Genomic DNA, 23713 nt, shown 5'->3' on the forward strand with positions numbered 1-23713 from the left:
AAGCTTTCTGCTTACTACCTGCATGAAGCATCAGGGAAAGATTCTATTTTTCTGTTAACATATATGTGGCTTAGGTAAAGTCATTACCTAACTTCAACTTGGCAGTTTTACATGTCCTAACTTGATTCAAAGGGTGCTGAGAGCAGTTAATCACTATGGTCCTTAAATAATATAATAGGAACATCAAAAATTCTGCTTTTCCTAGCTTTGTCAACTTCTAGATTATACAAGCTTTACTGTAAAAAACATTTTTAAAGAGAACAAACTATTTAAAATGTACTCGTTTCAGGGGAACCTGGGTGGCTCAGTCAGTTGAGTGTCTGACTTTGGCTCAGGCCATGATCTCACAGTTTTGAGTTCGAGCCCCACATCAGGCTCTGTTTTGACAGCTCAGAGCCTGGAGCCTGCTTAGGATTGATTCTGTGTCTCCCTCTTCCTCTGCCCCTCCCCAGCTCATGCTCTGTCTCTCTCACAAAAATAATTAAACATTAAAAACATGTACTCATTGCAGTTATGTTGAAGTTTGCTCTTTCAGTACATTCCAACATAGCATGTATTTCTACATTCAGAAAGAATGCAGATTTCTACCTTCTAATACATATGAATGAATTAGATTTACATATTTGTCAAAGCATATGCCTTTTTATTTTTCAGGGGAAAACATTCATTAAATTCAGCCTGCTTCCATAGTAAACACTTAGGAATTTACCTAATCTATCAGCAGGGTTACTAACCTCAAAATAAAAAAAGCACTTTCTTTTAACCCACTCTTCTATTCCCAAAGCTAATGCTTGATTGAAAGCCTTTTGTCCTTGAGTTCCACTGGATTTCAAGATCAGAGGTAGAAATGTTTTTCAGGCATCTTTTTGTCTCTAGTGCCTAGCTTAGTATGTGCTTAATAAATTCTGATCCGCTGTTGGACTCAAGTGATTTAATCAGGCTTAATATATTTGCTAACCTTGCTTGTAGGAATCAAGTGAAAATTTTGTGAAAACCAGACATACTTGACTTTACAAATAACTGTTTACTTCAACAGAGTGAGTCTTGGAATTAAAACATATAATTCACGAACGTGCTATTGCCTAATTAAGTATGATGGCATCTGGATTCTTTAGCCAAGGCAAAAAAGGATACACGTACATATACATATGTGTGAAGGCATGTACATACATATCTACCCATCAGACATATATTATTTTTATACTGGCATCGCTATTTCAAAAATAGTGTGACCAGATACAAAAATGACTTTTCTATAGAGAAATACTGAAAAGTCTTCTGCCTCTCAGATTCCTCCTAATCTTCTATTGTGGTCAGTCTGCTATTGCGATCATACTGAATCAGGGTTTTGGAGATTCATCCCTAGGCTTAGTCTATCCAGTGTCATTTTGATGTACTGGTACCTATATTTTACTGCTTACTACTATAGCAATTATTAATAGGTTCAAATGTTGCATCAGATTTTATTCCCTAATTTTTTCCTTCTCAAAAGAAAAAGGCAAACAAGAAAAAGAATAAGAGATAAAAAGATGGCAAGAATATTACTCCCTCATATAAATGAGTTGAAGTTGCACAGTTAAAACCGCTATGGTACTGAAGGTATCAAAGTTATGCCTAAAAACCATCTTACAAACCATCTTACAGTGGAGACTACGCAACCTAAGTAGAAAACAACAGATATCCTAACGTGTAAGAACTGAGAACTTTTATAGTCACCTATTCTTTATCCCAAAAACTTGTTCAGTAAGATACTCTAATCAGATTTTTGATATACGATATGTATGAATTACTAATTTTCCAACACAAAATTAGAACTTTACATACAATTTTTCTTTAATGATTCAAAATACACTTAAGAATCTTTTGAGTGCATAATGCCATGGAAAATGTTCTTTTCTGAACTGTTTGGATTTATTTATATATAGATCTCTCGCTCTAGTCTGTAAAAACAGTATAATTAGTGGTTTTGCCTCGTTTTTATAACCTTACAAATAATTATATCACTTCAGTTATACCCCAAATCAGCAAGTTTTGTCAGAATTTCATATATCTCTCTTTTGGCACTTGTCACAATGTACAGTCATTATGGTATTTTTACTGAACCATTTCCCCATGTGACCACAAGTTCCTCCAAGGCAGAAGACATATCTTATTCATCTTTGTAAGAGGCAAAGGATTAGACTCACAGTGGGCCCTCTGAAGAGAACAAGAGCATGTACAAGAAAGACAGTGTGTGCTTGCTTGTTCAAGAACAAAAGCAAAAGGTGGAAAGAAAGAGGAAAGCAGTGAGGGAACAAGAGTAAAAGAACAAGGGGAGTAAGAGGCAGTGCGCTAAGAGAGTGGATGTGAGCAGGCAGGAGAGAATGAGAGACGCTGCAAAGGAAAGAGAGCCTTCCAGGAGGAGGATCAGGGAGAGAAGGAAAGAGACTGGGAAAGGGAGAGAAGAAAGACTTAGGGCGGAAGAGGTTGAGAGAGAGGGAGAAGGGAATAAGGAAGACCTGAGAGATACAGCAGTCAAGGGTAGAGGGAGAGAACAAAGATGCGCGGGAGAAAGAGAGGAAGGAGAGGGTGGAAGGCTGAGGGATAGACAAAGACCATGAGCACAGGCACAAGGAACTGGAAAGTACAAGAGAGGAGGTTAGGGAGTTCGGGAGAGATGACAGTGAGCATGAGGATGGGGATGAGAGTGAAAGAGAAAAAAAGTAGGAAAGAGTGAAGAAAGGAGAGAATGTGAGAGAGCACTCACAAGGGAGCTAGACAAGTGTCAACAAGTAAGAGGCAAGGGGGGAGCAGGAAGGAAAGAGAAAGTGGATGGGGAGACAGAGAAAAAGGGTACTACCTCTGAGTACTGGTTACATGTAAATATAATTACACTGCAAAATACTCTATGAACTCAAAAAAGAAAACACCCAGGCAGATCACTCGAACATCAGAAACTCCATTGTTTCCCCCAATCAGAGATGGACAAAAGGCAAACCCTGCCTTGAAGGGTACGAGGCTTGGAAGTGAGACCAGATGTGCCAATACGGTCTCTTCAACATAAAAACACTCTCCAAATATTTGATTAGTTATCCAAATTCAGCAATAGTATGAAAAGAAGTATTTTTCATAAAAGCAGAACTGAAGAGGGTAATATAAAATCAGATTAGAAAATAATGATTTTAAATAAATTAATGGCAAAATATCTCTTTAAAAAAGAAACATGACCATTTTCATAAACTGAAATATTTTTTCTTTTTCTTAAAAAAATTAGGTTAAGAGTTGAAGAAGTCCCCTATCTAGCAAAAAATTTCACTTAAAATTTTCTGGTAAAACCAACATGTCCTATCTCTAAGCAAAAGAACTTCGATGCAAAAACAAAAAATATATATATACTGTAGATTGCAATTACATACTGTTCAAAAACAGGTTAAAACTAATCCACCAAGTTAGGAAAGTGCTTGTTACTCTTGGGGAGCGACATGGGAAGGAACGAGAAGGAGGCATGAGGGGGGATTCAAGAGTTCAAGTTATACAAATGTGTTCAATTTGTGAAAATTCATTGTGCTTAAGATTTATTTTCTGTATTTCTTATACTTTGATAAAAAAGTTTTTAAAAGGTCTTACCCATAAGAGAAAGCATCATTATCTCTCCATTTTGAAATAACAGATGCTGCCAATCCAGCCAAAATGGCAGTGCTATCGAAAAACATGTGAAAAGAGTCGGAAATCAAGCCTAAGCTGTAAAAGAACAGACATATTGGCATATTATAATAGTAACCAAATAGTAGGCATCCTTCTATACATTCTCTAAATATCCTTCTGCTCATCAGGAACTAATCTTCTAAACAGACAACCTTGAAATATGATATACAGACAGACATTGAGGATAAGTTTTAAACATCTCAGAAGGAAACTTCACACCCCCTGCCCAAGAAAAAAAAACCAAGCTTCTACTGAAAGAGGGGTTTCTAGAAACAAAGCTAGCTGCTACTGGATGAGCAGCAGGAATCTGCCCACTCTCTGATCGCTGACAAAGGTCAGCGACCACTGAAAGAGAGAAAAAAAAAACCAGCCATCACTGTCAGGGGCAAGTCTGAAGCCAGCTTGGGCCCAAGATCTTACACTGATACAAAGCAAAGGTCTGCTGTTGTTGGAAGAGGAGCAAGACAATCATTCCTTCCCTTGATACAAGGCTGCGGAGAGAGGTGGGAGAAGGGGCAGGAACGTTAATAATAACCACTCTGGCACTCAGGTGACAACGGACTGCCTAAAATTACAGCTCCAGCAGGAGGACCAAATTCTCTCTCCCCACAGCCAAAGCCTTGACTAGAGTACAAAACAATAGCAATCTACCACTGAGAGCTGAGCAAGAGCACAGAGACTCCCCTATGGAACAGGTGAGCGTGACTTGTTGAAAGCTGAGAGTAGAGCAAGAACACTGAGAAAACCCTCCAGGGCCCCAGACCCTACACTAAACACAAGGTGGTAGAAGCCACTAAAAAAATTTGAAGTTGGTAGCTTGTTGAAACTAACTAGCAATAACAAAAAACACAAAACCCAACTAGCCAACTATGGATCAGAGACTCAAAACCCCACACTAATGGCCTGACAAAACAACAGGGGTACACATTTCTGGGCATAGATACTATCAACCTTGGTCGCTGTTAATCTTTTAAACATAAGATCCAGCACTCAATAAATATTTATATGACACATAATAAGATCAAGGGGCAAAAACCAACCAACCAAACAAACAAACAAACAAAAACCACTGTCAAGAGCTAAAGCAGTCAAGAGAATCAGAACCAGAAAAGGCCTAGAGACTGGACTAGGATAAGGACTTTAAAACAAATATGAATACTATGTTAAAGGATGTTGTATAAAGCTGTTGAAGATTCATGAACAAACTGAGGACTTGCACGTAGATAAAACTATAAAAGAATCAAACGGAAATAACAAAAACATTTTTTAAAAATCACAATATTGAAGAGAAATAATAACATACATGGGCTTCTGAGCAAATGGGACACAGACAGAAAGAATCATGTCAAGAGAAATTATCTAAGTAAAACATAAAGAATTAAAGGAGTGGGGGAAAGAAAAAACACAGAACAGAGCATTCAAAACCTGTCACATCCATCAAAGAGACTCAAATACAAATATTTGGATTCTCAGTAACAGAGGAAAAAAATAGGGTAGAAAAAGTATTTAAAGAGAAAATGCTGGAGAGTTTTTGAAAACAAACCACATATTTAAGAAATTTAATAAACCCCAAGCAGGGGGAAAACCCTACATACCTCACAAACTGCTCAACACCAAAGAAAAAAGAGAAAATCTTGAAAACAGTAAAAGGAAAAACAAAGATAAGATTATTAGTATATTTTTCATCAGAAACTACTCAAGGCAGAATAATGGAGCAATGTCTTTAAAGTATGAAAAAAGATGCCAACCGAAAATTCTGTATCTAACAAAATATATTGAAAAATGAAGGCAAAATAAAGATTTTTCCAGACAACCAAAGCTGACAGAATTCACTGCCAGTAGATCTGAGTTAAAAGAATCAGAAGTTCTTCAAACAGAAGTAGGATAACAGATGGAAACAGATTTGCATAAAGAAATGAAGATCACTGAAAATGATAAATATGTGAGTAAATAAAAAAGATACTTTTTCAGGGTGCCTGGGTGGCTCAGTTGGTTAAGCATCCAACTCTTGATCTCATTTCAGGTCTTGATCTCAGGGTCCTGAGTTCAAATCCTGCACTGGGCTCCACACTGGGCATGAAGCCTATTTTTTTTAAAAAAAAGATAATTTTTCCACTTTTAGTATCTTTAAAAGATCATTGAGAACAGAAAAAAAAAAAAAAAAAAAAAAGAAAAAGAAAAAAAGAAAAGAAAAATAAACAAACCAAAAGCTGGTTCTGTGAAAATATCAACAAAATTCACAACCTGTAAGTAGACTAACCAAGAAAAAAGGTAAAAGATTCAAATTACTAAAATCAGGAATGAAAAAGAAAAATTACCACTGACTTTACAGAAATAAAAAGGATCATAAGAAAATACTATGACCAATTATAGGCCAGCAAATTAGATAACATAGAGGAAATAGACAAATTCCTAGAAACAGTCTTGCAAAACTAAAAAAAAAATTTCAAATATAACAAGCAGACAGATTGAATTATTAATTGTAAAACTTCCAACAAAGAAAAGCCCACACGCAGGCAGCTTCACTGGAAAATTCTACCAGACATTTAAAGAACAGATACCATCCCTTACAAACTCTCCCAAAACACAGATGATGAAGGAATGCTTCCCAATTCACCGTGTAAGAGCAATATTACCCTCACACCAAATGAAACAAAAGACATCACAAGAAATGGAACAGACTAATCTTTTGCAAATATAAACACAAAAATCTTCAACATACACTAGCAAGTGGAATCCAAGTATATATATTTGAAAAGTACATACCACAACCAAGTGAGATTTATACCAACAATGCAAGGTTGATTTAATATATGAAAACCAATCAATCTAACACATCATATCAACAGAATAAAAGACAAAAACCACATGGTCATCTCAACAGGTGTAATAAGAGTTTGACAAAACTTAACACTCCCCTTTATATTAAGAACACTCAACAAACTTGGAATAGAGAGAACTTTCTCAACTCTTAAATGGCATCTACCAAAAACCCAGAGCACCATTAAAGGCCAAGGACTGAATGCTTTCCCCTAAGATCGGATATAAGGATGTCTCATCTTGCTACTTCTATTTAACATTGCACTGGAGGATCTAACAAGGGCAGTTACGCAAGAAATTAAAAAAACAAATAAATAAAATAAAAAATAAAAAGTGAAGGAGTAAAACTATCACAATTTGCAGATGACGGGATTTTATATATACAAAATTTTAAGGACGCTACTAAAAACCTATTAAAATAGATGAATTTGGCAAGGTTGCAGGATACAAGATCAACATACAAAAATGAACTGTATTCTTAATAGTAGTGATGTAAAAAAATAAAAAATTTCCATTTATAATAGCATCAAAAAATAAAATACTTGTGAATAAATTTTACAAAAAAAAGTGTTAAATTTATACTCTATAACTATAAAATATTGTTGAAAAAATTAAAGAAGACCTAAATAAATGGAAAGATATCTGTGTTTATGGATCAGAAGACAACATTGTTAAGATGCCAATATTTCCCTAGTTGATCTACAGAGTCAACTCAAACCTATCAAAATCCCAGTTGACTTCTTTGAGGAAACTGACAAGCTGATCTTAAAATTTACATGGAAAGCAAGGGACCTAGAATAGCCAAAAAAATATTGAAAATGAAATCTAAAGTTGAAAGACTCATACTTCCCAATTTCAAAACTTTACTATAGAGTTACAGTAATCAAATAGTATGGTGCTGGCACAAAAATAAACAAATAGAGCAACGGAATACTATTTAGAATCTAGAAATAAACCCTCACATTTATGGTCAGCTGACTTTTGACAAAGATGTCAAGACATTCCAATACTGGAAAGAATAGTGTTTTCAACAAATGTGTTGATACAACTGGATATCCACAGGCAAAAGATGACTTTTGACATTATAAAAATTACCCAAAATTAACCCAAAACAAAATTAACCCAAAAAATTAACCCAAAAAAGATCAAAGACCTAAACATAAAAGCTAAAATATTCACCACCTTGGATTAGGCAATAGTTTCATATATATAGAAGACATCAAAATCCCAAGCAATAAATGAGAGAACAGAAAATACAGACTGGATATCACTGGAATTTAAAACTTTTTTTTCTTCAAAGGACATTATTAAGAAAGTGAAAAGAAAATGCACAGGTGGGAGAAAATATTTACCAATTCTACATATGACAAGGGGCTTGTATCCAGAATATATGAAGAACTTCTTTTTTTTTTTTTTTCAGATTTTATTTATTTTTTTTTTTTTAATTTTTTTTTTCAACGTTTTTTATTTTTATTTTTGGGACAGAGAGAGACAGAGCATGAACGGGGTAGGGGCAGAGAGAGAGGGAGACACAGAATCGGAAACAGGCTCCAGGCTCCGAGCCATCAGCCCAGAGCCTGACGCGGGGCTCGAACTCACGGACCGCGAGATCGTGACCTGGCTGAAGTCGGACGCTTAACCGACTGCGCCACCCAGGCGCCCCCAGATTTTATTTTTAAGTAATCTCTATACCCAACCTGGGGCTCAAACTCACAACCTGGAGATCAAGATTCACATACTCCACCAACTGAGCCAGCCAGGCACCCCTATACGAAGAACTCTTAAAACTCTTCCAAAAGATAAGGCACTTGGGTAGCTCAGTCAGTTAAGCAACCAACTCTTGATTTCAGATCAGGTCATGATCTCGTGGTCTGTGAGATCTAGTCCCGCACTGTCAGCACGGAGCCTGCTTGGGATTCTTGCTCTCCCTTTCAAAAACAGTAAACAAATGTTTTTAAAAAACTCTTCAAAAGGCACCTGGGTGGCTCGGTCGGTTAAACATCCGACTTCGGTTCAGGTCATGATCTCACGGTCTGTGAGTTCGAGCCCCAGGTCGGGCTCTGTGCTGACAGCTCAGAGCCTGGAGCCTGTTTCAGATTCTGTGTCTCCCTCTCTCTCTGCCCCTCCCCTGTTCATGCTCTGTCTCTCTCTGTCTCAAAAATAAATAAACGTTAAAAAAAAAAAATTAAAAAAAAAAACAAAACTCTTCAAGAAGATAAGTAATCCAATGTCTTAAATGAAACAAAAAATCTGAGTAAACATTTCTCCAAAGAAGACACACAAATGGCCAAAAAGCACATGAAAAGATACTCAACATCATTAACAACCTTTCAGGGAAATGCAGGTCAAACAATGAGAAACAGCTTCATAACCACACTATGACAGCTAAATCAAAAAGATCAATAACAAGTGTTGGTGAGGATGTAGAAAAATCAGAATTCTCCCACACTGCTGAATTTAATTTGACAATAAAAATAGATGAATACTAATTCACGTAGAATATGGATAACCTTTGAAAACATTATGCTGGGTGCAACAAACCAGTCACAAAGGATTATACACTATATGATTCCATTTACATGAAAAGGCCAGAGTAGGCAAATACAAAGAGACAGAAAGTAGATTAGCAGTTGCCTAGAATTAGGGCAAATCAGGGGATAAGGGAATTAGAGGGCAATGGCTAGAGGTGCAAGGCTTCCTTTCAGGGTAATAAATATCTTCTAAAACTGATTGTTCTGATGGTTTTACAACTCTGTGAACATACTAAGAGCCATTCATTCGTATACCTTAAATGGGTAAATTGTATGGTTTATAAATTATATTTTAATAAGGCTATTTTTAAAAAATGATAACTATCTAAAGCAGGAATCAGCAAGCTATGGCCCAGACTACCATCTATTTTTGTAAATAAAGTTTTATTGGAAAACAGTTACACTCATCTGTTTATATACTGTGTATGGTTGCTTCTGTGCTTTTACAGTAGAATGGAGAAGTTGTGACAGAGACCTTATGGCCCTTAAAGCTTAAAATATTTGCCATCTGCTGCTCAGATAAAGTTTGCTAACCTCTGGTACAAAGCAAAAACAGGTACTGTATTATGGGGTTTAAAACACATAAAAAGTGAAATGTATGACAATAATGGCACATAGGACAGAAGGAAATGGAAGTGTAATATTATAAGATAAACATATTATTAATTGTGGTTAAGTTAAAAATTCATATTACTCATGCTAGAGCAACCACTAAAAAAAGAGGCATAGAATTCTGCACCAACACAAAACACATGTCCTGCTACCACTGGAAAAGGAGCAAGAAACTTACTCTCACCCAAGACCATCCACATGTACAGAGCAGAGTTTTGCTTTCACAGAAGGGGCAAAAATGTTGGGGGGAGAAAAAAACCTACTCCCAGGGCCCAGGCTCACGGCGCCTGCCTAAGGGCCTGGGTTAAGTTAATGAACGTCCCTTTGCTCTCACCACGAACTTAGCACTGAGTAACAAGAAACAGCAGTCTGCAGCTTGGTGGGATCGGTGGGGGAGGGTAGCCATGCCCCATTTGAAGAGTTATCTCTGTACTGTGTTACAAAACCACCAATAAAGACATTGCTTCTGATTTTGTTTTCTCTTCTATGATAAAGAACTAATATGGTAAGTTACTTTTAAAATTTAGTTTCAGAAAATTCTCTCTCTATTCTGATAAAATGTAGTTGTGTTGTAGTAAAACCTGACAATGAGAATTTTTACCCATCGTGCCTTAACTTTATGGAATTTTATAACTAAATTTAAAAGTCAATTTCAGTAACTACATTAATTTACACTTTCAGTAGGCTTACTTTTTTCCTCTCTATACACGATTCCTCATGTTTTTATTTCTATAACTTAAGGATTCTATTATATATGTTACTTTTATCTTAAATGGCCATAAATTAGTTGTAGAAGAAGGCAGGATATTCATTCTAAATAAATATAAATGAAAATGATACACTGATGTACACATATATTTAGTAAAACCTGCTGTGAGTTGAATTGTGTCCTCTTCTAAATTCTTAAGTTGAAGTCCTACATCTCCAGTACCTCTGCTGTGAGCTAATTTGAAAACAGGGTCACTGCAAACATAATTTATTAAGATTAGTTAGTTTAGCAAGGTGGGCCCTAATCTAATATGACTATTGTCCTTATAACAAGAGGAAATCTGGAGACAGACATGCACACAGAGAGACTACTGAGTAAAAGATAAGGCACATATCAGATGAGGCTTCTACAAGCCAAGGAATGCCAAAGATTGCCAGCAAGGCAACTGAAGCTAGGAGAAAGCATGGAACAGATTCTTCTATGCAGATCTCAGAAGGAACTAACACTGCCAATACCTTGATCTTAGACTTTTAGTTTCCAGAACTATAAGACAATAACTTTCCACTGTGGTACTTTGTAACAGCAGCCCTAGCAAATTAATACACACTAGCACTATCTTCTTTACAACAAATTTATTTTAAACATATTTAGTGGACACCAAACACTGCCTACATGGGAGGGAAATGGTAAACCTCTTCTGTACACCACAGCAATTAAGTTCCCTTTTCAAGAGGTTTAGATATAGCTTGGCAATTTTAATACTCATCAAAATGAGATTTTCAATTTATTTAAATTTTAAGTAAATTTAATTTTCATTAAAGATTTTTTTTTCAGAGTGCATGCATGCACATGCACGCACAAGTGGGGAAGGGGCAGAAGGAGTGGGAGAGAGAAGCTTAAACCAGACTCTATGCTCGGCGCGGGGTCCCACGCAGGGTTTGTTCTCATAACCATGAGATCATGACCTGAGCCAAAATCAAGAGTCAGACGCCTGACTGAGCCACTCCGGTGCCCCCAAATGTTATTTCACTTTTAGTATAGTATAAAATATGATTCTACCTGAAAAACTACTCCCTCTTCTAAAGTGGAATCATGTTCTCTTAAAGCATTGCAACGTTTTTTTAAACCTGGTATCACGATTTGAAAATTACTCAGCTGCAACTATATAGACAAACTCAAATGAAAAAGAGTCTACTTCTAGTTCTCTGTTCTATCATACATCAAAACACTACCCATGAGGAATGTCAATTTTATTGTTCATCTTCAATATTAGCAAATGTTTCTTATTATGAATTGTCATTTAAACCGCATGGCATAAATTTCCTTGTAAATAAAGACAGCATAAGAATATTTCAGGTTATATGATTTACATACCAAATGTAACCTAATAAAGAACAATTAGTTGTTAAAAGCAGCATACCTGTTTTAGGCTCCCATCTTTAAATACTGTCAGTTTCTCTAAAATTAATTTTTAAACTTTTTTTAAGTGACTACTTTCTAAAGATATTTTAATAAGGAAAACTTCTTAGAACATAAAAGAGAAACCTGATCACTGAAACAAAATATAATAAATGTGAGTAAAACATTTAGCAAAAGAAATTCTCAAAAAAGATTTTATTTAAGGTCATTGGGGCAAAAACAAACAAAAGGGAGAAAGAGAGTCCATAAATTGAGATTTCAGAGACATATCAACCAAATATGCTTGGATAGGAGTTTGGATCCAAGTATGATTTTGTTTGGATTAGATCTTATTTGGATTCTGACTTATAAAACTAACTGTAGAAAGAATTTCTGAGACAATAAGGATCATCTGAACCCTAACTGGACATTTGATATTAATAAATTCCTAATTTTTAAAGATGAGAATGGCACTGGGTAGTATTACGGGGTGGGGGGGGCCTTTTTTTTTTTAGAGACTCATACTGAAGTAGTTAGGAAGGAAATTATATTTGGTATCTGTGTTAAAATAATCCAGTGGTGAGACAGATAACACAGAGGAAATGAAATAGACTACATGTTGATAAATGATGGGAACATGAGGTCCATTAAACTCTCTTTTCCTTATGCTTAAAATTTTCCATAATAAAAAATTTTAAAAAGATCTGGTAACTAAGCTAACAGTATATCTATAGTGTGTTGTTAAAGATTAATTCAAAACTGAAGACAGGGAATAATCACGATAACTTTCCATGAGATGGAAAGTAGAAAAACTTAACTACCAATTTATTAGGAAGAAATTAGAATCCTGACATTTGCATAAGTTGTTAAACTAATGACAGTTATGGTAAAAAACCCACAACTCTATTACATTCCATTATATAATCCCTTACTTAAAAATATTCTTAGCAAAGGGGCGCCTGGGTAGCTTAGTCAGTTAAGCATCCGACTCTGGCTTGGTCATGATCTCACAGCTCGTGAGTTTGAGCCCCATACAAGGCTCTGTGCTGACAGCTCAGAGCCTGGAGCCTGCTTTGGATTCTGTTTCCTCTCTCTGCCCCTCCCCTGCTCATGTTCTGTCTCTATTTCAAAAATAAATAATAAACATCAAAAAAAAATTTTTTTTTAATTTCAGCAAAGTGGAATACTTGCCTGCATTTTTAAGGTGAATAACAAAACTACAGGAAAGCAGAAGTCATCACCATAAAGTGGTAAACTGTCTTTTAAGAACAGAAAAGTTGATGAAAGACAAAGATAAATATCTTTTAATTCTATAGAAAAATGTGATTAATAGAAGCATTTTCTTTACCGAGTTACTTTACAAATATATGACATATTATACAGAAGTAGGAACAAATCAATGTCCAGTATGGCCTCACACATTTCCTGAACAAATATTTACTTTGGTAATACAAAGACATTTACCTTTAGAGTTATATGAGTTCCCTCTATGTCTAAGGGGAAAATTGTTGCAACAGCTTTGGTAAAAAATATTACTGAAGTTTTCTAACAAACAGTTAAGTACAGTTAAAAGAGCATAAGAACAAAGGAAACTATAGTGGAATACTAGGAAAAAAATCACAGTGTAGTGGAAAAAAAAAATCCCTGGACGACAGGTGCTTCTAGGCTTTACTGCTACTCTGGGGTAAAAAAAACAAAACAAAACCTGGGCCTCAGTTTTCTATCTATAGAAGTCAGACTAGTTTATCTCTTTCTAGTCTCACTTCCTGAGCCTACAGTATGCATATATTTCCTTTCTTTTTTTGGTAAAGAATCCTTAACTTTCAGCAGAATACCTGTTTGACTGGAACAAAGATGACATTTGCAAGTAGGCACAACCAATAAGATAAAGGCTTAGCACTGAACTATAAGTGTTCTATGTGTGTCCAGATAAATCTCCTTAAAAGACACTATATACACTTTTTACCTCTTTTTCTCTCTGTTTTGGACAATCTGCTGCTAGGGATAGTTGGAATGACAGCCATCGTGAAAATAAAAGTTTTGTGATATGTAAGAAATCATTATTTGGGGATTTTTCTGTAACTTGAAAAAGCACTTAATCCTAGATGGTACAAAACCACATACTTATACTATATTAACTCAAGATGAAGTAGTTACTCAACAATAATACCAAAAGAAAATAAAATAAAATGATAGAAAGAAAAGAATCTTAAAAGGAAAGATCACATATGGTATCCCCATCATTTTCTTAACTTCAAAGAGTAAGAGAAAAGAGGAGTTGTAAGGTTTTCCTCCTCTCTAATAGGGCAGTTAGTACACTTAGTGTCGGTAGATTAATTCCATACATTCATTATTCCTTCATTCCTTCATTCAGCAAATATACATTAGCCATACTATGTGCCATGTACTAAGGTGCCTGAATAAGATAGAAAAGATCTCTACATTAAGGGAGCTTACATTATAGCAGAAAAGTAAAAGGCAGTGGATATTTAAAGGTGGAAAAATACACAAAGAACTTAGCTATTCTTCCACCGATGACACATTCTCACCATCAAAAATATGAACCAAGTCCTTCCTTTAAATAATGAAGGCTCTAAACAAGAAGCAGAACTATTTATTTTTTGCAACTGGATCAACAACTGTTTCTATTAACCTTTATTTGTGAAGACAGCATGTTTTATTCACCTTTTAATTCTATAATGGAAAAAATTCTTGACATTTCATGTTCATAACATCTTGAAACTTAATTTTTATAGAATGAAAATGAATACAGAAATGACTATGACAAACAAAATAAATTTTGGTGAGACATTTATTCAAGGAACTTAAAATCTAATTGAAACTTTAGGAACAAAGATAATCCAATTATATAAGGAAATTGTTGACCAGTCAACAAAAGGGACTGAAAACTGCGATATCTAAATAAGACGCAAAAATCCAGATTATGAAAAGGCCCAAGCAATTTTTAAACCTGTCAAGGCTTCAATAGCAATGTATTTGTACTTCCAACCCACTGATAAAAATTAATATCGGTAAGTGGTGTGGACATGGATGTTAGTATAATGATGAATACCTACTAAATGATTTAGGTAAGACAGACACTAGCTCAGAGCTAGATTTCAAATGTGGAAGATATAATAACACAAAGAGAGTAAATTGTAGGAAAAGAGATCCTAAGGTTAGAAAAACAAGCCACCAAAGGGCAGAAGAAAAAGTCATGTACCACTGATGTTTTCCTTCGGTACTGGTGACTAATGGCAAACGGCTTGGAAAACAATGGTTTTAGTACAGTGATTGAACAATGCAGGCTTGTTCACTTATATGCAGTTATTTTTCAATTTGGTACAGTACCAGAAATGTATTTTCTCTTCCTTATGATTTTCTTAATAACATTTTCTTTTCTCTAGCTTACTTTATTGTAAGAATACAGTAACATAATACACATAATATATAAAGTACATGTTAATCAACTTTATGTTCTCGCTAAGGATTATGGTGGACAGCAGGCTATTTGAAGTTAAGTTTTTGGGGAGTCAAAAGTTATACACAGATTTTTGACTGTACAGGGTTCATTTCCCTAATCCCCATGTTGTTCAAGGGTCAACTGTAATTTCTTCAATAGATCTCTACAGATCAAAAAATTTACTTTATACCTAACTTTCCACGAAAGAAGTGATGTGGGCACTTCAAATATAATTCCCCTGAACAAGACATTTCACATAGTAATTTATGCCATAAAAGGCCACAGTGAAAGATAATGTATTGTAATGTAAAGTGTACACATATAAACCAAGTTATAGCCTGAATACAATCAGTACACATGCCACAATATGGCATAATTTAAGAAGAGCAAAATATATTATAAACACTGTATATTTATAATAAAGCATGACTATTATACTATAACATAGTGTTTTTAACATGCATAATACATTGAAGAATATTAATATTACAAGATACATATATCTGCTTCTCAGAGGGTTCAAAATGGTTATTACATACACTAAGATTTTACTATGTCTCAATATTCCTTTTAAAGTAGTGACTAAATCAATAACCCTCATAATGTGCTGAGTATTTTTTATAAAATTGAGTTGACATCTGAACTGAAAAGAAGTCCACTTTTTAATATAAAAATGTAAATGTCACAAAAAATGGTGATCTTATTTAACGTCATTGCTCAATCTCGATAGAGATAAAGATCAAGGACAGCAATTCTCTCTAAAAATGGACTACAGAGGAAAGAGACTAACTCTAAGTAACAGAAAATAAAGCATAAATAGCATAGGTTCTTAATCTAGGGTTCAAAATCTATTTCAAGGAACTCCATATCACTCCTGAAGTTTTACATAAAATTTTGAGGGTTGGCTTTTATCAGATTCTCAAATGAGTATGAGATTTAAAGAGGAATCTGCACACTTAGAAATGTAACGATCTTATTGTTAGCTGCACAATTTTACAAGACCTTAAGTTATTCAACAGTAAATACCTGGAAATAATAATATTTCAATTCCAGAGTTCCTGGATTTACCTCTTCCCAAAGCAGGTTCAAAAACAAAAAAGCCCAAAGATGGCACAAAAACCCATCAATTCAGGGGCTGTAAGTTTTTAGAAAACTGTACCGGATTTTCTACTGCAATCAAGACCAGAGGGAAATCATGAGACAGTTGCAGCATAAAATTAAAGAGAAGAGAAGTGAATGACACATATTTCTTTGGATAGCTTCTTTATAAAGCTCTTAATAATAAATTAGGTTGAACATCTAAGATATTCCGTCTCAGATCTTAAGGGTGAAATCCAGATGCCACTCCCCCAGAAAGAAGCAAGGAACACTCCCACCCAAAAGACGCAGGAAACAGGTTTCTTCTAATTCCAAGAAAGTGGGAAAGCTAAGGTTTGTAGTTAGGGATGACTCTTTCCATCGGCCAAAATGAAGAAGAGACTGGTCACTCTTACTTGACGGGGCGGGGGGGGGGGCGGGAGGGGGATGGGGGCGGGGACCCAAATCTTAATAACTGCTGCACGTGATGGGCCCCGGATCTTAAACGTAGCCTTGCCAGATTGCTGTGGATATGAGAAAGCAACTCAGCAGCAGAGCTGAACAGCAAAGACCTGAACCTCCTGGTGAGGAGCTACGTGGCATTAAGCAAACACTGCTTCGTTTCCCCCACCCCCTGCTTCCGCCCAAACCCTTTTCCCTTTGGTTACCAGTTGCTCCAGATGCCGTAGAGTAGTTCAACAAAAGCGAAAGAAAGGTTCAGGCACAGGAAGAAAAACAGGTTCCGGGACGTCTTGTCCGACAGGATAGACCTGGGAGTGATAAAAGTGGAGAAGAGGCGGGAGAGTCAAAGGGGTGCCAGGACCCGGAGGCTGGGTCCCGGTTTAAAGACCCTCCCAGCCCAAACGCTCCTTTCCTCACAGCGAAGGAAGGTGTCCCTGATGCTCCCTCCCTGGATCTCGGGCCATCCTTAGGTCTGGGCCTTCTCCCCTACGTCCGGATACCCCTTTCCCGCAAAAACAGCACCCCGCACCTAAACCAGCCCGAAATCTTGCCGAACAGATTGAACTTGGGTGGTTTGTATTCATCGTCCTTGATGGACAGGGGTAACATCTTCTCTGCCCGGCGAAGGGCCGGGTCTACTCCCCTCTAGTAGTGGCTCCGTGGGTGATGGTAGTGACAGCGGCGACGCCTCAGGTGGGATTCCCCAGCGTTTGTCACGGGCCGCGTGCCGCTTCGAGACACAGACAGACACAGACACACACCCGGGAACTCGCCGACTTCCGGCCCGGGCCGCGCAACGAGTCCTGGGACACGAAGTGGGGAGGCGGGGCTGGGGGGGCGGGAGCTGCGTGGTGAGGGGCGGAGCTTACGGCGGGGGCTCTGTAGGGGCGGAAAAAGGTGGCAACTAGTAGGTAGTTAAGGCGCTGGCCTGGGATGGAACGAAAAAATCTTGAGGTGGCGACCCGCAGACTAGGATGGCTGGTTGGTTGAGAGCCTGCTCTCGCCCACCCCGACCGCCTACTGATGTTCCCGGATGCGCTGGTGTCCAGCGCGTGCCCTTTCGCCATTGCCCCCTCTTAACTAAGTCCCGGTGCTTTAGGTAGCAGGGCTTTAAAACCCAGAACGCGTTGCTGCCAGCCCGCAGGAAGCGTGATAGTTTTGCTGGGTGAACTCTGGGGCACCCAAATCCTAGTAATCCGGTCCCCCCAAACAGCGCCTGACCTTCCATACTGCCAAGTAGGAAGCAATCAATAAATGTCTTTCTAAAGAAAGTTAAATGTATCAGAAGACGCCCTTTAAAGGAAACTCCTAGGAGACCGTGTTGGAATTGAGGTTTGGGTAAGGCATTGCTTCCCGGACAATCTCAGCCCGCGAACCACCCGAAATTCGAGTTCGTGCAGGTCCCTCTTCACTTCCAGGTCATCCTGAGGGCCGCAGCCGCGGCTGTAATTCTTGTCAGAGCCGCCCTGCGCATTTGAGGGAAATGCTGGAGGAGCTGGCCGGTCGGTGGGATGCGAGGGCTCGCGGGGCGCAAGGAGACGAGCCCTCGGGCCTGCCCCAGTCACCCACAGTGGTTGGAACCTTCCTGCGGGCGCCTTTCCGGAAAATTGTTTGGTTGGGTGAGGTCAGGTGGTCCATCACGTGAATGATTAAAAGTTGTTACCTTGGGGAAGAAATGCGAGAAAGGAGGGCTGGCTTTTGGAAGTGGGCTAGAAACTACAAAACCGAGCGTCTTGGGAACTGCCTTTTAGTTTAACAGGAAGTGGAGCGTCACCGAAAGGGAGGGGCGGCCACCCGGGGACTGTCCCCTGCTTCAGGCGCTCACTTTGCGGGCGGTGTTTTTTCCAGGTTATCAATCCAGCGAATGAGGCTGGGTGGATGCACGCTGCTGGGTTTAGAAAAAAACAAAAACAAAAAATGAGCAAGCGAGAGGCCCCTTCCGTTCTATGAGAACCAGGCTGCAAGCAAGTAAATCTGCTGTCCACACTGCAATCGTCTGCACTCGAGGTAAGGAAATAGCAAAATGCTTTTGTGGTAAAAAAATTTTTGCAGTAAGGATATATGCATGTTTTGCTCTGGTTCTTGGAACTTTGTGCGTGAGTGAGATAGGGATTCGTTGGCTTTATTTTTGAAAATGTAATTTTATTCAGTGTTCATGTTAATTAAAATTGCTGTGTAAAACATCTAGGTTCCAGAAATTAAGTTCTGGAAAGAGTATTTTCTCTTTGCCTTTTTGGACATATATATCATTATTTTAACTTAAACATAGAAATATTCTTAATCAGTAGAATTTACATATATTTTTTAGGAAGCTTTTATATTAGCCATAGACTTTGAATTTTACTCTACTGCACTGCTGGGGAAACATTAAGTGGGTGCAAACTAGGCTAAAGATAAGTATTTCCATGGTAATTGGGTTTTTCTCCAAACGGCTTTATTTCAATATGATCAAGTGGGGAGAGGAGGGGGAGATGTATGCAAATAACCAGCTTTCAGTAACTGATTTCCAGTGTTCTCTTAATTCATCAAGGTCAGATGCAATTTGAGCCTGTGTTTTTGTATTCTGCCTTTGAAAATAAATTCTGCATTTTATCCTATATTGCTACAAATAAGAAATTTCTCAGCTGGTTTATGGAGAAATCTGCATATCCCTTTCAAATACAAGTTGGAGCAATTGAAGTTTGATTTCAGTTACAATGGTTTCCTGGGACTCCCCAATTGCCCCACTCCCCACCCGGAAGGATACAGATATTCCCGTGAGGGCCTTCTCCCTTCAAAAAGTGACAGTCCTACTTCACATCTTTCAGTCTTGGATGGCATCATTACCAACTTCAATACTAAAGTCATTTTGTTGGAAATACAAACTGGACACTAGTTAAATCAGGGAAAGTTCTAGGAGTGGGAAATGTTTGTGTCTCAGTTCTTTTGTCACTTGAAATATTTCTTCTATATATGTTGACCAATATATATTGTCCTATCAAAGTTAAATTTAGTTTCTTTCATTCAGCATTTATTGTCTGCTATCTGCTAGGCTCTGTGCTGGACACAAGACAGTTGGAGGGAAACAATTAAAAAGCCAATTAAGTCAAAAGTTCTTTCCCCAGAAGAATTTTTTGGGAAGAAGCTGATGTGAGGAGAGAGAGTGGCAGGCAAATCAGTCTAGGATTTTAGAATTGTCTGATGTTTAATATATGTACAAGGTATGCCCTTGGTGTAGCAAAGGGACACAACTGTCACTCAGAGAGTCTTTTGGTATGTATCAAGCATTTTGTCCCAGCCATCCTATTGTCCCTTCAATAACTTGTATCATGAAGGAACATTATTTCAGAAAACCAAAAAATGATTCTTCAGCTCAATGCAGGTGGTCATTACAGAGGCAGGATTTTGAAAGACTCCAACCATAATTCTTAATGCCTTCATGTCTTAAAAGATTAAATGGGTTTTTAAGGTTATAAAATAGATATAGTAATGAACATTTAAAACTAATAAGTAGATTCCTATCCTGCACTTTTGAACATTTGTTTAGATCTTCTTCCACTAATTAATTGCATTGCACTAAGCAACAGAGAAAGCCCCCAGCTTCTCAGACATGTGATTGAGGACTGTGAGAAATGAAAGCAGAGAGAATAAAGGGGCAGACGCTTATCTCCAGTCAGGGTTCCAGCTCCTTTCAGACAGTTGTCAGTAAGGAATAGGAAGGATGCCATCCGTCATTCCTCAGTGATCAACCCTGGCATTTATCTGCAGCCCAATTTAGACCCCATGCTTTTTTAGATGCTTCAAATTGAATGCCCTGTGAACCTCGAGTGAAAAAAGAAACTGTGATGGTGTATAAAACTACAGATTCTTAAAAATCTAGAAATTGAGCATAAGTGCAAATTGCATTCCATGGTTTTGCTCCATGGCACATATATATGGCATATAGGCTTCAGTTGTGCAAACCCATTAGATAGGATGATGTGATTTTTTTTCTGCCTCTACATACGTCCCAAAGATGAAGACAAAAATATAGCAGCATTAGCTGCAACCTCACAGGAAGACATTGTCTATCTCACTGCCTAAATATTTATTTATTTATCTATTTTTTGAGCAGCAGACAAAAGTTTATTAGAATATAAGATTCGAAAGTAAGAATAGTAGGAAAGCTCTCTTTACAGAGAAGGTACATTCAAAAGTGAATGCCCCTAAATGTAACTTTTAAAACACAGAACACCTAATTTTAATTTCTAAAAATAATTTGAAGCCTATCGACAATGGCATTGAAAGCAGTTTTAAAAATCTCCTGATGACTGACAAAAACATCACAGAAAATTCTTTGATTTCCCCTAATAGTGCCAAGAGATCCTGTTCCTATCAATTACAGAAGCCATAAAGGAAATTTTTAAAAAATTAAAACTTTACCATAATGAGGTAAGTACCAGTATTTTTTTTGTTTTTTTTTTTAATTGTGGTAGAGTACACATAATATTTGCTATCTTATCCGTTTTCAAGTGTATAGTTTAGTAGTGTTAAGTATATTTACATTGTTGAGCAACCAATCTCCAGAACTTTTTCATCTTGCAGAACTAAAACTCTGTATCATTAACCAACTGCCCATTTCCTCCTTCCCCCAGGCCCTGGCAACCACCATTCTACTTTTTATCTGTATGAATTTAACTACTCTAGATACCTCATATAAGTGGAATCACGTTGTATTTGTCTTTTGTGACTGGTTTATTTCACTTAGCATAATATCCTCAAGATTCATCCATGGTGTAGCATGTGTTAGAATTTCCTTCCTCTTACAGGCTAAATAATATTTCACTGTATGTATATAACACATTTTGTTTATCCATTCTTCTGTTAATGGATATTGGATTGCTTCCACCTTTTGACTGTTGTGAGTAATGCTGCTGTGAACATGAGTGTAGTACCAATATTTTTATCTGAGAAAAATGATTTCCTATAGAGATACTCTTGTTTCCTTGGAAATGAAAGTTCTTACTTGAGCCAGGGTCTGTTAGAAAATACTGTAAGGGTGCTTGCTTCGGCAGCACATATACTAGAAAATACTGTAAGGCCTCTTTTTAGTCTTATCCATTGAAATAGTTCAGCTTACAGAATAAAGCCAATACCCATATAGTTGAAATACTCTGGTACTAGAACAAAGCTGAAGATAAGAGACTGTGCAGAGGACACTGAAAATACAAAGTGACTCACGTGTGAGGTTTGGAGTTTGGTGGGACCTACTGTGCTCAGGGAAAATCATTTAACGTGCTCAGTCTTAGCTATCCCATCTACAAAATGGGGGTGGATACGTTTTAATTTCCTTCTATAAAGTTTGAAACATTGCCGATTTGAGATATTCTGTAGCACACAGAAGGCAGAGGTCTGCCGATTTTCATTACTGTTGCTGAGCTCCCTGAGGGCAGGGACTGGGTGGTCTGGGCACTACCATCCCTAGGGCCTGACGGTCTGGTGCAGGTGGGAGGGGCCTGTAAATGTTGACTGATGAATATTTACCATGGTATTTCGGACTTCCTCTAATAATGTTAGAAAGTTTATATGAATTAGGATTGCTTTGATGTTAGGTTTGATATCTGAAACTACTTATGAATTATAATTCATACGTATGAAATCTGTTTCTCTTAGAGAGCTGTTTTGGAATGTGAGTTTATTGCTGAAAACCAGTATTTTGTAACAGAAAGAAGGTTCCATAGAATATTCCAGAGATCTGTTGCCTGACAGTCTTGCCTTCCCTCCATTTTCCTGTGACTGAAACAGAAGTTCAAATGAAAAGCTCTCTTATCCTAGAATGGTAAAAGTAATACATTTGCAGATGTACTTGGTTTCTTTTTGACCCATTTCTGGAACTAATTTTGCATGGCACTGTACTGAGCTAAAAATGCTTTTCTATTTCTAGGCTTTCTTCTTAGGATGCATTGACTCCTTGGATCCTTACAAGTTGTGGATGTTCCTCTTAGAAATAAAGCCATTCCTGCTCCTGACCCTAATACATGTCCATGGAATTGGTCATCTCCAAACATCATCATCATCATCATCTTCATCATAGCTGCAATTAATTGGCAGTTCCGGGTGAAGGCTGCAAGGCTAAAACAAACTTTTATCTAGCATAATTTTATCTAGCATAACCTGTGCGCTTTGAGGGTAGAGAGGACCTCGCTGTCTGCCTCCCTAACAAATGGCTCGATTAAAGGAGGCAGTACTTTTAAAAAAAACTTTACACATAACAATTATATATTATGTCCTCTTGAATGAGTGATGATTAAGTAAATCCAGTTAATTGACAGTAGCTGTCTGAGGAAGTATTAAAAAGGAGTATGATGCTTTTGTAGAGGCTTAGGAGGAAAAAAAAAAATGCCAGGACTCTTGGGCAACCTTTGCTATGGATATGGGGTAGGATTGGAGAGGGAAATGGAAACACAGGTACTTATTGGCTGTTGTCCCTGTTTTAAATGCTGCCCTTGGTATTCACTCAACCTTGATTTACCTATAAAATGGCTCAGAATGGCTCACTCAGCCAGGCTGCCGACAGGAGGACTTGATCTTCAGTGTACCCAGTACAGAAATTCTTTGCTTACAGCTTGTAGTGAGAAATGACCTGTAGCTGCAGCATCTATCTATTCAAATGTGGTCTTGCAGTAAAGGTAGCTCTTTATAAATCTGCTTTAGCACGTCTGTTTCAGAACTACAGTTTCAGAATGAAGTGACTGCAGGACTAAGCCTTCTAAAAGACAGGCTTTAAATTGGCTGTCAGGGATCTTATATATGTTGGCAGTTAGACTGTGAATATAAAAAAAGACTAATCATGTTCATGCTAGCAGCCAGTCCATGACACAGGTGATCTAGATTGTGGTCATCTGAATGGTCCATTCAGAACACTGTACCATTGATCATAAATACAGCATGATCACAAGATGAATCTGACACTGTGGACACTTTTATCATTTATTATGA

The 23713-nt window shown here is 37.4% G+C and overlaps 2 protein-coding genes across 2 annotated transcripts in view; one reads left to right on the plus strand and one right to left on the minus strand.

Moving 5' to 3' along the window:
* The window catches only part of SLC30A7 (solute carrier family 30 member 7), an 82572-nt gene extending 65004 nt beyond the window's left edge, over positions 1 to 17568 (minus strand). Inside the window, exons 1-3 of the mRNA XM_049616705.1 lie at positions 17286 to 17568; positions 16963 to 17064; positions 3607 to 3720 (exon numbers count right to left, since the gene is read on the minus strand). Coding sequence (XP_049472662.1) covers positions 3607 to 3720; positions 16963 to 17064; positions 17286 to 17365 — 296 coding nt within the window. The 5' untranslated portion in view covers positions 17366 to 17568. The remainder of the gene's footprint in view (positions 1 to 3606; positions 3721 to 16962; positions 17065 to 17285) is intronic.
* A 90-nt stretch (positions 17569 to 17658) lies between these two features.
* The window catches only part of EXTL2 (exostosin like glycosyltransferase 2), a 30677-nt gene continuing 24622 nt past the window's right edge, over positions 17659 to 23713 (plus strand). The window contains exons 1-3 of the mRNA XM_049616706.1: positions 17659 to 18094; positions 18605 to 18763; positions 21089 to 21166. Of these exons, the coding sequence (XP_049472663.1) occupies positions 21162 to 21166 (5 nt within the window). The 5' untranslated portion in view covers positions 17659 to 18094; positions 18605 to 18763; positions 21089 to 21161. The remainder of the gene's footprint in view (positions 18095 to 18604; positions 18764 to 21088; positions 21167 to 23713) is intronic.

Source organism: Panthera uncia, assembly GCF_023721935.1.
Source record: "Panthera uncia isolate 11264 chromosome C1 unlocalized genomic scaffold, Puncia_PCG_1.0 HiC_scaffold_4, whole genome shotgun sequence".
Classification (NCBI taxonomy): domain Eukaryota; kingdom Metazoa; phylum Chordata; class Mammalia; order Carnivora; family Felidae; genus Panthera; species Panthera uncia.